Source organism: Lipomyces tetrasporus (assembly GCF_029532465.1).
Source record: "Lipomyces tetrasporus strain NRRL Y-64009 chromosome Unknown POJ06scaffold_6, whole genome shotgun sequence".
Classification (NCBI taxonomy): domain Eukaryota; kingdom Fungi; phylum Ascomycota; class Lipomycetes; order Lipomycetales; family Lipomycetaceae; genus Lipomyces; species Lipomyces tetrasporus.
In genome coordinates this window covers 1,659,835-1,672,462 of record NW_026611601.1, presented here as the reverse complement: position 1 = coordinate 1,672,462, position 12,628 = coordinate 1,659,835, and the positions used below count along the sequence as shown (strand labels likewise).

Here is a 12,628-nt window from a genome sequence, read left to right as displayed (position 1 = left end):
CCTGGAGTTGGGTCTGCGGAGAGCTGGCCACTCTCCACTTTCCTACCCGATCTGGCTAGCGGCTCTGCCGTAGCTCCACTTCACAAGATCATGAGCTCTGATCTTGTGTCTCTCTGTGTTCTGAGTTAGCCGAATGAGGAAGTTCATTCGGCTGTGTTGGTGGGCGAGCGGGGAGTTCTGAGTTTAGTTTGTCACCTCGGTTCGAGGTGTTGTTCATGTATATATAGACTAGAATAGTCGTGAGACTGGTCGATATATAGAGATCAGAGTCTCAGCCTCCCTTCTATCGTCCACGTCATATTCATCGTCCATATTCACACTCACAGTTTTTTTTCACAGGTTATGAGCCCTGTGAGCGCGATGGAGTCAAAACCCTAACCCTAACCCTAACCCTAACCCTAACCCTAACCCTGACCCTAACCCTGACCCTAACCCTGACCCTAACCCTAACCCTGACCCTAACCCTGACCCTTACCCCTGGGATGACCCCTGGCCACCCCTTCACCGTGATTTAGTTGACAGCCATTTTTTAATGCGCCTTATGATCAACGCGAACATGGATAATACGTTATACGCAGTAGTCAGCCTTATAGCCCGGTCTGGTTAAGCAGTTAGATATGGCTCGGTATAATAATAATTAGCAGTAAATTAGTTTCCACCAAGACTACGTCCAAACTAAATAAATATATAGGATGAAGCACTGTGCGATGGGCGAACCTGCTCCTTGAGAAGCGGCGAGCCCGAGGGCGACGCAGGCATTCCGCTAGTATTACGCAAAGTCGCGTCTCTCTGTGTATACTGACCGGCCCCCTGAGCAAGGTGCAGCGTTTACCCTAGCCCTTGCGGCTCATTACTATACAAAGTCGCTTGGTTCAGCCCCCTGAACTTCACATTATATATGTAGGGAGTGAACTGCCGGCTGGCTCAGAGTGGTCAAACTCTAAAATTCCATCCCTTCCATCCCTCCCTCGTTTGTATGTCAGCCGACCCTGCAACACCCCCCTTGCTCCAAATTGGCCCTAACCCTCAGTCTATGCGGCGCTTAAGTATGGCCGTTCCATCTTTCCATCCCTGGAGCAGACCCTGAACTGCCGGTTATATGTTTAGGGTATTCCAAAACACGCGCTTTACTCAGCCTCCAAAGCGGCAATCCAGGGCATGGTCAAATGTCTCGCGTGGGATTTCGGCAGCCGTAAGATTATAGTCAACTGCATCGCTCCCGGAGGTTTCAAGACGGACATGTACGCGGAGGCTGCGGCTAAAAATTTGCCGGATGGGGACAGGATGACATTAGAGGAAATCGATGCCAAGATCTCCCAATGGAGTCCAATGGGAAGACCAGGATTCCCAGATGATATCGCTGGTATCGTGGCGCTCTTGAGCAGTCCGGAAGCTAGGTGGATTACAGGCCAGACGGTTCACGCAAGTTGCGGAGCATATATGACGCAGTTAATGGTTCCATGTAGTTTGTGTAATTTAAGTTGTCTTCATACATTAAATAGTATCCGAGTCGCTCAATTGATATCCTGACATCCTCAACGGGAGCGGTATTTGTCTTGTTTGGAAATGCTCACATTCCTAGTATATGAATACATAAAGCTATATCGACTAGTCTTGCCAAGCAGCTTAGCCAGAGCAGCATTCTAAAAATTTCTACGGAGAATAAGTCACACTCGTCAATTCCATTCCTCTTTGCTACTAGCTTCCGATAGTATGAGAATAATACTGAAAGAGAATTCTTATACGGCCCTACGGTATATCCAAACGACCTGTAGATAGAAGGGTAGAAAAGCTTCCAATTAATCAGCATATTTACTCCAACTGCGTATCCTTGCGCCATATCCGTAGAGAATGAATGGAATTGGGATCAGAGCCAAAGATATGAATCCCGGTATACTGCTCGCCCATCCAACACCAAGGTTATAATACATGGCAGGTGTGAAGATCGGAAATCTGAGATATTTAGCTAAGCGATTCCGCTAGATAATATCAGTGACTTACGCGGCTGCAAATGCACAGCGCAGGAAGTCATTTGCGGCCATGGCCGACGCTGCATGTTTTGTATAAGCCATGGCAAGATAAGTAGATATTCCTTGCTGCATCTCGTCAGTCCTATTGAAGCAGTCGATGTAAGAGAATCTGCAACTTACAAAGAAAACCTCCAAGGCGAAACCGAATGGGACCGATCCAATGATAGGTACGATCCAGTGTCTGAAAATTGAGTCAGAATTTTAAAGCCTTCATAATGAAAACCCCACCCACATTTCTGCTCTGGCTGACCACCCAAACCAAAACATGCTGATTGGAACGCAAAAAGAGCCAAAAAGTATTGTCCAGAGCCATTCTTCAAGTGGCGGCTCATCTCCAAGACGCGCCCACATTCTTTTATACCGATACCGAATAAACAATATTTGAAATGCTAAGCCAACGTAGACGCCAACAAAGACACCAAAGAAACCTAGACCTGTTGGCCCGGGTTTCCAGCCGTATATCCCAGAAAATACGATAGGAAAGGCTTCAAAGAACAGATATTCGAGTCCATAGAGAAGCGCGAGATAGAGAGAGAGAAGAAGAACTGATAAACATTAGCGATGATTGCGAATTTGCGATCGGACCAACCTATCGGCTCCAGTAGCAGTAGCGCGAACGGCCGGAGTAAATAAATTCGCACTGCGTCTGCAATCACGAGTGGGCCTGCTTTCTCCGATTCTGACATCCATTTGGAATTGCCTGTCTCTTTGCATAGCCTTGCAGCCTTCTCCCTCAAAAGCTTGTCTGCTGATGTCTCGGGTAGAAAAAAAAATACCACAAAAAGCAAAAATCCTGACATCCAGGAGATGGCCCAGATTGTCCAGCGCCAGTCGTGGTTTTCGAATGCGAAGCCTCCAATCAGAGGTCCCAAGAGTGGGCCTAAGGCAGCCATGGACCCCCAGATACCAAGAGCATATGGAAGGTGCTTTGGCTCAAAAATGTCGACCATGCTACCAGCACCGACCGCAAGGACGGGACTTCCGAAGAAGCCTCCAAGGAACCTCATGGACAGAAGAGTGCCCAGATTGCCAGAAAGTGCCGTAGGTACTTGAAGGCACACGAACACGACCAGAGTAGGGATGTACACAAGGTTTCGTCCGATCGCGGGGATTTCTGATAACGGACCCCAGACCTGGTTGTTGTCAACAAGTGTCTCGTGCCACATATATACCGGCACCTACTACTGGTCCTAATCCATAGCCGAGAACAAAGAGACTCAGGCCGAGAGCCGCTACGGCAGAACTGCAGTCGTAGGCTTTCATAACACCTTGCATACCGCCAGAGTAGATGGACGAGGTCACTGTGACAATAAAGGTGAGAAGACCAATCTGCTATACATCAGCCACAGAAATCGGGATGAAGAAAGGAGTTAGATACTTGAATAGAGATCAAAATCTTTGCCGTCATGGGAAAGTTCCTCGGATTCGCTACATCATTAACTCCATCCCAGGTTACCAAATAGTCCTCTTTGTCTTCCATGGGTATCGGCGGGTGCGGGAGAACCCGCCCACCACATATTGTTCGAAGACAACTTGCAGCGGGCGTTGTTCTGAAATAGATGGTAGAGGTCGACATTTTCCTGGCAGTCGCAATTGATAAGATCGTTCATTTACTAGGAGACCACCATGTCTTTATACGCGCAATGCGAGGTGAGAGAAGGGGATCCGCCGGCCGAATAACCTTCCCAGAACGGATACGAACGCCTGCGGAGTGTAGAAAATCCATCTCCACCTGTATCCCCAAAGGCAAGTCTTTTGGCCGTGAATATCTCCCACCCCATTCTTACCACGAAAGGAAAGTCTTTCGGCCGTAGCCGTCTCCGTTCACGCGGAACTTGCCACCGTTCTGAATTTGTACACCAAAATAATGGCGTGTCCGTTCCGAAACAACGTCACGTGTAGTTCTTCTCATAGAATGGAAGAATCGGCTTCTTCCAAAAATATGCTGTTGACCTCGTTCATCTTCGACCTGAAACGCCGCCTTTGGGTCTATCTACCTCGAGTCTCAATAGGTCAAGCTAGCGACAGCATAGAGCTGCTCGACTGCATCACGCCGCATTCATCGACAGACTCCGACTCCCTCCCATGCAAACAGTCGAAATTCAGGCCCAAGTACAGCGCCCCAACAGCCTATGCAACGTCTCAATTTGGATCGCGCAAAGCTTCTGCGAAACCGGACAATCCGGGCATGTGGACAGTGCCGAGCTAGGAAGATCAAATGTGATCAGTTGAAACCTCATTGCCAAATATGTACAGCTAATAGCCGCGTTTGCATCTATGTCTCTGAAGTCCAAAAAAGCAGTGGACAGCTCCAAAATCATGGGCGCGAGGAATTTCCAATGACGACCGCGCAGTCTACTATGCAGCAGCCATCGGATGCCGCACATCCTCAGGATCAGACTATCTCGCTCAATCAGTTCGGTCGTCTCACAGGCACCAATGATGCTCAACTTCGGTATTATTCAAGCTCATCTTGGGTTTCCGCTATCGAAACTTCAGTTAGCCCTCGCCTTCAACCCTCTCTAAGTACAACTTTCGAACCAGATTCTATGGGCAGCCCAAGTCTCTTCCAGTCGCAGGACACGACCTCGCAGAAGTGCCAGGAATTTCCGGCGGAGCAAATGAACGGCTTCGTGCAACTAGGTGAAGTCGACCAACTCATCTCCTGGTATTCCCAGTTCTGTCAATTCTGGTATCCCATTATCGACGTCTCCGAAATCACGACCTCCTTAGGACGCCTACGAAGTCACCAGTACTCTCCAGCTGGTTCATCGGCTCTGATAGCTGCTATCTGTTATTCAGCAGCGTGTTCTGCAGAAGCGGCATTTTCTGCAGACGCTTCAGTCAATATGAAGCACTTCAAAGTTACGCCGTCGTCTTGGGAGGATTTGGCGTACCGATTGCTCTCAGCTTCGGGGTATCCTCTTCGACCGAACTTGAACACTATCCGAGCAGCGTTTCTCTTAGCTACCCCAAGCATAGCAGAATGTAAAGAATATCCTGATCCAGTACCGATCTGTGTGCTCGTTCGCGCTGCTCAATCCCTTGGGTTGCACCGTGAGCCGGTATCATTCAATTTCTCTTCTCGCGAGGCTGATTTCCGCCGCGTACTATGGTGGTCGATCCATGGACTGGACATCTCGTATGCAGTAGCCCACGCGCTGCCACCCCTGATTCAATCTACAAATTCCGACGTTCGGATGATATTTGATGAAGAAAACTTAGATAGAAGGCTGCTTAGTACCCTGATCCGTGTTAACCTACTTTTTTCCAAAATTTTCGAAGACATATACGGTATTGACCAACCAACACGAGATGTCTTTCAGCTATTGGACGAGGAGGTTGCGAATGTATGTGCGGACGTAACCACCAAATCACGTCTGCCAGCAACCGGGACCCTCGAAAAATTTATCGGGTTCAGTCAAAGGATGTGCTGTCGGAAAATGACCTTTACATTGCATCAGCCTTACCTGCGATCTGCTCAATGGCCGCAGAGCTCTAGACGAAAAGCGTTAGAGGCATGTCGAGATTACATCAACGAGTTCACAGCTGGTGCAATAGACCCCAATCTTGCGCCGTATCGATGGGTCCTCAATCATTTTAATGTTATACATGCTTGCGCTATCGTCCTTCAAGACCTCATTCAACATCCCAACTGTACTGAGTCCGTCGGACTTCGGGGTCTAATGGAAAAGTGCTTTTCCATATTCTCGAAAACTTCCCATCCTAGCTGGGAAAAGCTCGAAACGCTCCGTTGGAAAGCCTGGGCGGCGAATAGATGGGTTTGGGGTGAGCAAGAAGATGTGGGTATACCAGATGCAGATGCAAGTCTATCAGATTGGGATCCGCTTTTCGCATCATTTGTTTGGGATGATGCGTTGCTAGAACAACATATGGGATGAGAGAAATCGTGCCATGATTTCAGCTCGAGAACCCTGCTTCCTGAGCTTGAGTGGTTAAATCATATAAACAGACAGTTCGAATCAAACTTGCTCAAGAAGCCGTCTACAAAATTGATAAATTAACGCTACGAACTTTACAAAAGAAGTTCGCGGAACCCAAGCAATAGTAATCAGGCTAAGCTCTTTATGGCCCGAAATGCTTTAATAACATCCCGATTTATATTAGACAGCTTCTATAGAAACCGTTTCTTCTTGATAGCCTTCTAACTTGACCTGGTATTAGTATCTATTTTGTTGCATCTCATTTTATTAGTTATTATCCGGAACTACATGTAACGGCTCTCGAGTCGACCTCTAGAATAGAAGCTGGCTTGAGTCGCTTGGGTTGATCTAATAAGGTAAGGGTAGTCGTACGAGGGATATTACAATGATATCACTAAAGTATACCAAGTTACTAAGTATGTTTTAAGATACTATATTAAGTCGAGCACGAAGCTCTTAAACTAAGGTAATGCCTACAGTTTCATTGTTGAGTTATTTCAAAGTATGAATGACTCTTTGAGTTGTTGGGTACTTTGATTACGCCAAGAGGTTGATCTGGATTTTGGCTAAAGCGAGACCGTCCAACTCAGTAGCTCAACTCCGAGTCTTCCACTTAAAGAGTTCGTAAGTCTTCCTAAAGTCATCATCACCCCCAAAGACTTGAGCGAAAGAACCACCTGCGTCTACTATCCTCAACTCCTGCTGCCCTTTTATCCTCCAATTCAGAGAGGCTGAAAGGGTATCTCCTTCAAATGAATATCCTCCGTACCCTTCTCCATTGCCATCCTCACGACTTTACGGATTGGCGTCTCGATAGAGTTTCGCACGCACACTGGTGATCGCGATACTCGGCGCCCTGAGTTAATATTCTGCCTCCGTTAAGTCAGTTACTAGAATGATAAGAAAGAGTGATTTTGTGGTGACGTTGATTACATATTTTCTAGTTGCTGAGAAGGAACGAAGCACCAGTTTGCTGTGGTTAAGGTCTTCCAAGATGTGGAATATGCTGATAATCAAAATGAGCTCTATGGGCGTGTGCAATGGCTGAGCAGTCGAGAGTCATAGCTGGTTCGCATCAGCCTCACTGACATTGAATGTACTGTGCAATTAATAGGTTTACTCAACATGAATATACTAGAAATCGGAATTGGGTTGACTGTGACCCCCTATCGTATTAGTGACTGTACCGAAGCAACTCGCTATACAGTGCCGACTAGCTCATAGACAGCTACTCTGAAGGTACTATAAAGTAAACTCTCTCCCAGGGATTTGGTTACTGAGTATGGTATCATTAATAATGACCAAGCCACTTTGTCAAGTCGCTGCACAATGTTGATATATATGAAACAGCTGAAATAATATAAGAAAGCATCACGTCTTAGTGGAAAAAAAAAACACAGTCTATCACGTAATGGACTACAAGACAGCCAAGACAGCCATACGCCAGGCCTAGGTCCAGCTGTCCGCGGTCGAGGAAAACTACTAGCTCTTGTTCGACGACAAGGACGAGATCTACGTTCCACCACGATCCCGCCGACCGCTCGTGCACGGCCACATCCGACAATTATCGCATGCGCAACCTCGCCCCGTGCGAACCGACGATAGCCAACACGGTCCTGATGTCAATCATACATGTAAAATCCGTCGACCTCCACGAAGTCTACTCTCTGTATCTCGTCGTCATAAACGCGCCGTTCCGCATTCTCGCGCGCTCGTCAAACTTGATGTACATGGGCGCAGACGAGCGGGGCAGGCAATGAGGTGGGCTCAGGAGATCGCCCGAGTGACTCGACGTCGTCGGTCCTCGCCTCGCAAAACCGATCGCAAAGTGAGCGGCGGAAAAGGAGCTGACAGCGGAGACGAACAGCCTTGCAAACGACAACTACCACGGGTGACTTAACGATATCTCGATATCTTGTTCATCACACTCGGGCTCGACAATCAGGAGACCGCGATTAAGCACGTCGAGGCCAGGCAATTGCTCGACTTTCTTGAGCTCCTTCCAGGATAACAGCGTCAGTCGTGTACCTTTAAATTGAGATTGTATTTGCTGCTATAGACACTTATGAGTTTATTCGACGCCTATATGACTCTCGCAGTACAGTCTTGAGTATCTTGCCGGTCGAGTTTTTTGCGATAACGTCCACAAACTCGACGCCCCCATCCAACGCCTTGAAATTCGCCAGCCGCTCACGCATCCAAACGTGAACGTCGGATTCGGTGAGTGACGACTCCGCCCGCACGATATATGCGCGCGGGACCTCGCTCGATTCGCCTGGCGGCGTCACTCCAATCACGGCCGCGTCTGCGACGCTGCTGTGCGCGAGCAGCGTCGCCTCTATCTCGGACGGCGACACTTGCCAACCGCGCACCTTTATAAGGTCCTACACAGTGTTAGCCCGTCCGTTCCACACGAAAGAATGGGTTCTATACCTTGATGCGACTGATTATATACCAAACCCCGTCGCGGCAATACCCAATGTCGCCAGTTCGATAAAAGTCGTCGTCATCGAATGCGGCCGCAGTCTCGGTCGGCAAGTCCAGGTAGCACCGCATGCGCATCGGACTGCGAATGCATATCTCGCCCGACGCGCCGGTCGCGATCGCGTCGACAATCTCCTGACCCTGGTCGTCGACAATCTTCGCCTCGACAAACGGCAAAAGTATGCCGACCGAGCCGGCAACGCCCCGGGCCGGCGCTTTAAACGTCGACACCCACCCGAGCTCGGTCATGCCCCAGACTTGCGCAATACAACCCGCTGGATGAATCAGGTCCTCGAACGCGCGGTGGATCGACGCCTCCAGGGGCGACCCGGCAGACCAGACCCATCGAAGTGAGCGGAGGGGACCAGACGCGTCTGCCGGCGACAGGCTCTTGACGAACTGCGTGATCATGGCCGGTACCATCGGCGCTTCAGTGATCTGGTGGTCTTGCACGGCGCGGATGAAGGCGGCAAGCAAGAACCGACCCATAACATACGTCGTCACCCTGTTACGGAATGGACCGACGTGAGAAAGCGGCGATGCGAACGCGTGGAACTGCGGGAGGCATATTAAACGTGACACCGGATAATCCTTATCGAGGCCGTCTTGGATCGCGCTGTCGTTTAATGCGAGCGCCTGGTGCGAGACCGCAGCGGCCTTGTGCAAACCTGTTGTGCCACTCGTAGACATGAGGACCGCTATAGTTTCCTGTGCTGTCTGGCCATCGTCGAACTTGTTCCAGTCCCGTTCGCCGTGCAAAAATAGCTCTGTCCACGAGCGTAAACCTGCTGGGGTTGCCGATTGCTTTTGCAGTTTGGGCGGATCGAACACTAGAATGTTGTTGCGCGGAACACCAACCTCGTCAGCAGCCTTCAAGACCGGCTCCAGGCACTCTGGCATGCTGATAACAAGCCGAACGTCGGTCACCCGGAAGTGATGAATGAGTTCGGCCGAAGTGTAGGCGGGGTTTGAACCAGCGAACCGGCCACCGACTCCGATGACGGCGAAAAACAGGACAGTGTAATATATCTTATTTCCCCCTCAGTTAGCCCGTCGCTATTGCACGTGAACAGAAACATACGTCGTTGAAGCTGTGGACGAGGACAGTGTCGCCTGACCTAATGCCCAGTGCGTGCAGGCCGGCAATTACTCTTCTGATTTCTGTTACCGTCTGCCGGGTTGAAAGACATCGCCACGGTGCTGCCGCGTCCACAAGAATCTAAACGTCGTAAGTAAAATTTATATGATTTCCGCACACGTTTCGTGTCTGCATACAGGCCTGTCTAGGTCGTCAGTGTGGGCGAACGTATACGTGAGGAGATCCTCTGTCGGCGCCTTAAGGTTCATGGCGTTCTTGTCGATTTGAGACCTGTTTCTTCCGAGCACTAAGTATATCTAGACCTCAGCGCATTTATCTTTTGTCGACCGAACTGCATCGTGTCCTGAGGGCATTCATGGGTACATTCTTGGTGACGGCGTCGCGGCAGTAAGGGTCCTCTCAGGGGTAATTTGGGGAATTTGGGCCGACCTATAAATAAGATCTCGTGGTCCAGGGTTAAGAAAAATAAACTCTTCAGAAATGCAGTAACAACATGGTGCTGACAGGCGACCACGAGTGCAATTTCATATACAAAACACTCTGCAGCGAGTTTGAAACGGACGATATCGAGCTCGATTTGCGAGATGGTCGCAAGCAAATCAATGCTTACAGCGTTGATAACAATAGTCACCGGGTTAGCGGGCAAGAGGACGTTAAGCAGCAAAGCGGCGACGATATCTTGCCTCGCAAGCGAGGGTCAAGTGTCTACCGGTGGCTCAGGTTTACGGCGTTGTCTTACTATCGCAAGCTATTCACATTGGTGTTCGCAGCAAATCTCATCGCCGCCGTTATATTTCTTGTCAGGTACTCGCAAACCGATTTCGACGACCATATTGCTCTTGCACAAAATATTTGCGCGGCCAATATTTTCGCCGCCGCCCTCGTCAGAAACGAGCATGTCGTACGCGCTCCCTAGTGTATAATGTTTCCATGATCTGACGAGACTCCAGGTCAATTTGCTATTTCTTTCATGTGCGTGGGTCCCGCGCTCTGCACCGCTGTGGCTTCGAGACCACTTTGCTCGCGTCTTCCACTACGGTGGACTTCACTCTGGCGCCGGCGTTAGCGGTGTTGTCTGGTTTGCGATCTACTGGGCCCTGGCAGTGAAAGACGCCGCGTTGCATAGCCGGACTAACACGCCTCGCCTCATCGCTATTCTAGTCATCAACAGCACCTGCTTGGTAGTCTTCATTATTATCCCCGTCGTTGCGTACCCGAGATTCCGCGTGCGGCACCATAATTATTTCGAGTGTTTTCACCGTTTTCTCGGTTGGACAGCAATAGTCTTGTTCTGGGTGTTGCTGTTCGTCTCGACGGGCTCAACAGCTCAGGCACAGGGTCGTCCATATGCAGTGTGCCTGTATAAATCGGCCGTGTTCTGGTTGCTTCTGCTTATCACGCTGTTAATCGTCTACCCCTGGACACGTCTGCGCAAGCGTCACGTTCGTCCCGAAGTTCTCTCGTCACACGCCATCCGTCTCCATTTTGACTACGCTGCCGTTGCTCTCTGCCAGGGTATCAGAATCTCAACCAGGCCACTTCTCGAATGGCACTCATTCGCAACGATTCCAGAGTCTTCAGCAGATAAAGGTTTCTCTCTCATAGTTTCCAAGGCAGGTGACTGGACATCTAGGCAGATCGAACAAAAACCGGTTCGAATCTGGGTACGCGGAGCACCCATATACGGCATTTTACGGATCGCCACAATATTTAATCGAATAGTCGTTGTCGCCACTGGTTCGGGCATCGGACCGTGCCTGTCACTATTGAGTCCATATGAAATCCCATGCCGCATACTGTGGTCCACTCGGGATCCGATCACTACCTACGGCCCAGCCATTGTCGACGAAGTGTACCGCGTCGACCCGGATGCCGTCGTCATCGACGCTCGCAGAGGTGTGCGGCCAGATATGGTGCTTGAAACTTACAAGCTCGTCAAACAGAGCAATGCGGAGGCTGTCTTTGTTATTGCGAATCCCTCCGCAACGAGAGAAGTGGTGTACGGAATGAGATCGCGAGGAATTTGTGGCTACGGTCCCATCTGGGACTCGTAAAAGCTGACAGATTTCGGCATCAGCATCCACGGTCGTCTACGCCGCTAACTGTGAGTAATGGATATGGACTGAATAAATATGAACTATGAGATGGGAGCTGAGAGTCTAGTCTTGAATGACGAGCAGTCTCAAGGAAAATTCACGTCTATGGGTTCAATCAGCCGCCAGGGCTGATTAATGCGATTATTCTTTTCGTTCGCTACTGGGATTCCGAAAATCCTGAGCAGTATTCGGGTTCAGAATGTTCGTGGCTATGCGCGGAAGGCATGGCGCTAACATAGAGTACTACTCTCGTGGCTTTGAGGGTTAAGCCGCGACTTTCGTCGTAAAAAAATATAAATCACATCGAATACTACCGGGGTCATTGGAACCAGAGTGAGTTTGTACATTAGCTTCAGTTTTATAATAGTCATTATCTAGAGTCTCCGGATGACCAGAGAAAGATTAAGAGCCATCTTATGCTTGCTATGTGGCATTTATAAGTGTTGTAAGTAGGATATTGGATTAATCTCCAAGGGATTGCAAAATTGGTAGACGCGTCGTTAAGTTATTCATTGACGCGTTACTCATTGACGCGTCATGATTGGCTGAATTAAAGTTTGACTATTGCGCTAGCGTCTTGGCAAATTACGAATAATATTCGTTATTCGTATTCGACGCTCCCATACTTATTCGCTGCGAATAACCGAAATGGTACGAATACGAATAAGGAAAAATTTATTCGTTTACACACCTAACTTGCAGACCGGACCGGATTAGTAGAGCTTGTTTGGACCGGACCGGGTGGTTACAGAACCAAGAACTGTTGAAACCGCGGACTGCACCGAGTTTTTAAGCCGGTTCCCGGTTTCGACAGGTCACAACCCGGTCGAACTCGACGGAGATACCGGGATGGACATTTATCTCCGTCCAGCAAGGGAGAAGTGGGTTTACGTATTTTTACTGGTTCGTGTGAGTCTGCTCTTATGGATCTGAAATGTGACCTTGCATCTATAATGATATGGAGTGTGGGATAGG

The 12,628-nt window shown here is 49.2% G+C and overlaps 5 protein-coding genes across 5 annotated transcripts; 3 read left to right on the top strand and 2 right to left on the bottom strand.

The window, feature by feature from the left end:
• The first annotated feature begins 1,008 nt into the window (after positions 1 to 1,008).
• On the top strand, positions 1,009 to 1,545 carry POJ06DRAFT_255644 (uncharacterized protein). Its single transcript, XM_056187915.1, has one exon. The coding sequence runs from the start codon at positions 1,159 to 1,161 to the stop codon at positions 1,528 to 1,530; it is 372 nt and encodes a 123-aa protein (XP_056043631.1). The 5' UTR covers positions 1,009 to 1,158; the 3' UTR covers positions 1,531 to 1,545.
• Positions 1,546 to 1,571: 26 nt separating this feature from the next.
• Positions 1,572 to 3,666, bottom strand: POJ06DRAFT_255643 (major facilitator superfamily domain-containing protein). Its single transcript, XM_056187914.1, has 7 exons — positions 3,409 to 3,666; positions 3,213 to 3,359; positions 2,620 to 3,163; positions 2,263 to 2,575; positions 2,151 to 2,211; positions 2,002 to 2,096; positions 1,572 to 1,953 (listed from the first exon to the last, which is right to left on the bottom strand). The coding sequence occupies exons 1-7, from the start codon at positions 3,604 to 3,606 to the stop codon at positions 1,800 to 1,802; spliced, it is 1,512 nt and encodes a 503-aa protein (XP_056043630.1). The 5' UTR covers positions 3,607 to 3,666; the 3' UTR covers positions 1,572 to 1,799.
• A 316-nt stretch (positions 3,667 to 3,982) lies between these two features.
• POJ06DRAFT_255641 (uncharacterized protein) lies at positions 3,983 to 6,382 on the top strand. Its single transcript, XM_056187913.1, has one exon. The coding sequence runs from the start codon at positions 4,163 to 4,165 to the stop codon at positions 5,930 to 5,932; it is 1,770 nt and encodes a 589-aa protein (XP_056043629.1). The 5' UTR covers positions 3,983 to 4,162; the 3' UTR covers positions 5,933 to 6,382.
• A 1,503-nt stretch (positions 6,383 to 7,885) lies between these two features.
• On the bottom strand, positions 7,886 to 9,949 carry POJ06DRAFT_125628 (putative AMP-binding enzyme). Its single transcript, XM_056184300.1, has 4 exons — positions 9,734 to 9,949; positions 9,540 to 9,677; positions 8,408 to 9,487; positions 7,886 to 8,358 (listed from the first exon to the last, which is right to left on the bottom strand). Exons 1-4 carry the CDS (start codon positions 9,803 to 9,805, stop codon positions 8,038 to 8,040), a joined length of 1,611 nt encoding a protein of 536 aa, XP_056043628.1. The 5' UTR covers positions 9,806 to 9,949; the 3' UTR covers positions 7,886 to 8,037.
• A 37-nt stretch (positions 9,950 to 9,986) lies between these two features.
• Positions 9,987 to 12,107, top strand: POJ06DRAFT_211576 (uncharacterized protein). Its single transcript, XM_056185448.1, has 2 exons — positions 9,987 to 10,458; positions 10,508 to 12,107. The coding sequence occupies exons 1-2, from the start codon at positions 10,051 to 10,053 to the stop codon at positions 11,609 to 11,611; spliced, it is 1,512 nt and encodes a 503-aa protein (XP_056043627.1). The 5' UTR covers positions 9,987 to 10,050; the 3' UTR covers positions 11,612 to 12,107.
• The last annotated feature ends 521 nt before the right edge of the window (positions 12,108 to 12,628 follow it).

Bases quoted from the DNA above. Each gene is read 5' to 3' on its own strand.
- POJ06DRAFT_255641 (XM_056187913.1), top strand. From the start codon at position 4,163: ATGCAACGTCTCAATTTGGATCGCGCAAAGCTTCTGCGAAACCGGACA.
- POJ06DRAFT_255644 (XM_056187915.1), top strand. From the start codon at position 1,159: ATGGTCAAATGTCTCGCGTGGGATTTCGGCAGCCGTAAGATTATAGTC.
- POJ06DRAFT_125628 (XM_056184300.1), bottom strand. From the start codon at position 9,805: ATGAACCTTAAGGCGCCGACAGAGGATCTCCTCACGTATACGTTCGCC. The intron at 9,678-9,733 runs GTATGCAGACAC...TACGACGTTTAG, and splicing joins CTGACGACCTAGACAGGCCT to ATTCTTGTGGACGCGGCAGC. The intron at 9,488-9,539 runs GTATGTTTCTGT...GGGGGAAATAAG, and splicing joins TCGTCCACAGCTTCAACGAC to ATATATTACACTGTCCTGTT.
- POJ06DRAFT_211576 (XM_056185448.1), top strand. From the start codon at position 10,051: ATGGTGCTGACAGGCGACCACGAGTGCAATTTCATATACAAAACACTC. The intron at 10,459-10,507 runs GTACGCGCTCCC...ACGAGACTCCAG, and splicing joins TCGTCAGAAACGAGCATGTC to GTCAATTTGCTATTTCTTTC.
- POJ06DRAFT_255643 (XM_056187914.1), bottom strand. From the start codon at position 3,606: ATGTCGACCTCTACCATCTATTTCAGAACAACGCCCGCTGCAAGTTGT. The intron at 3,360-3,408 runs GTATCTAACTCC...GATGTATAGCAG, and splicing joins AGATTTTGATCTCTATTCAA to ATTGGTCTTCTCACCTTTAT. The intron at 1,954-2,001 runs GTAAGTCACTGA...TAAATATCTCAG, and splicing joins CGCTGTGCATTTGCAGCCGC to ATTTCCGATCTTCACACCTG.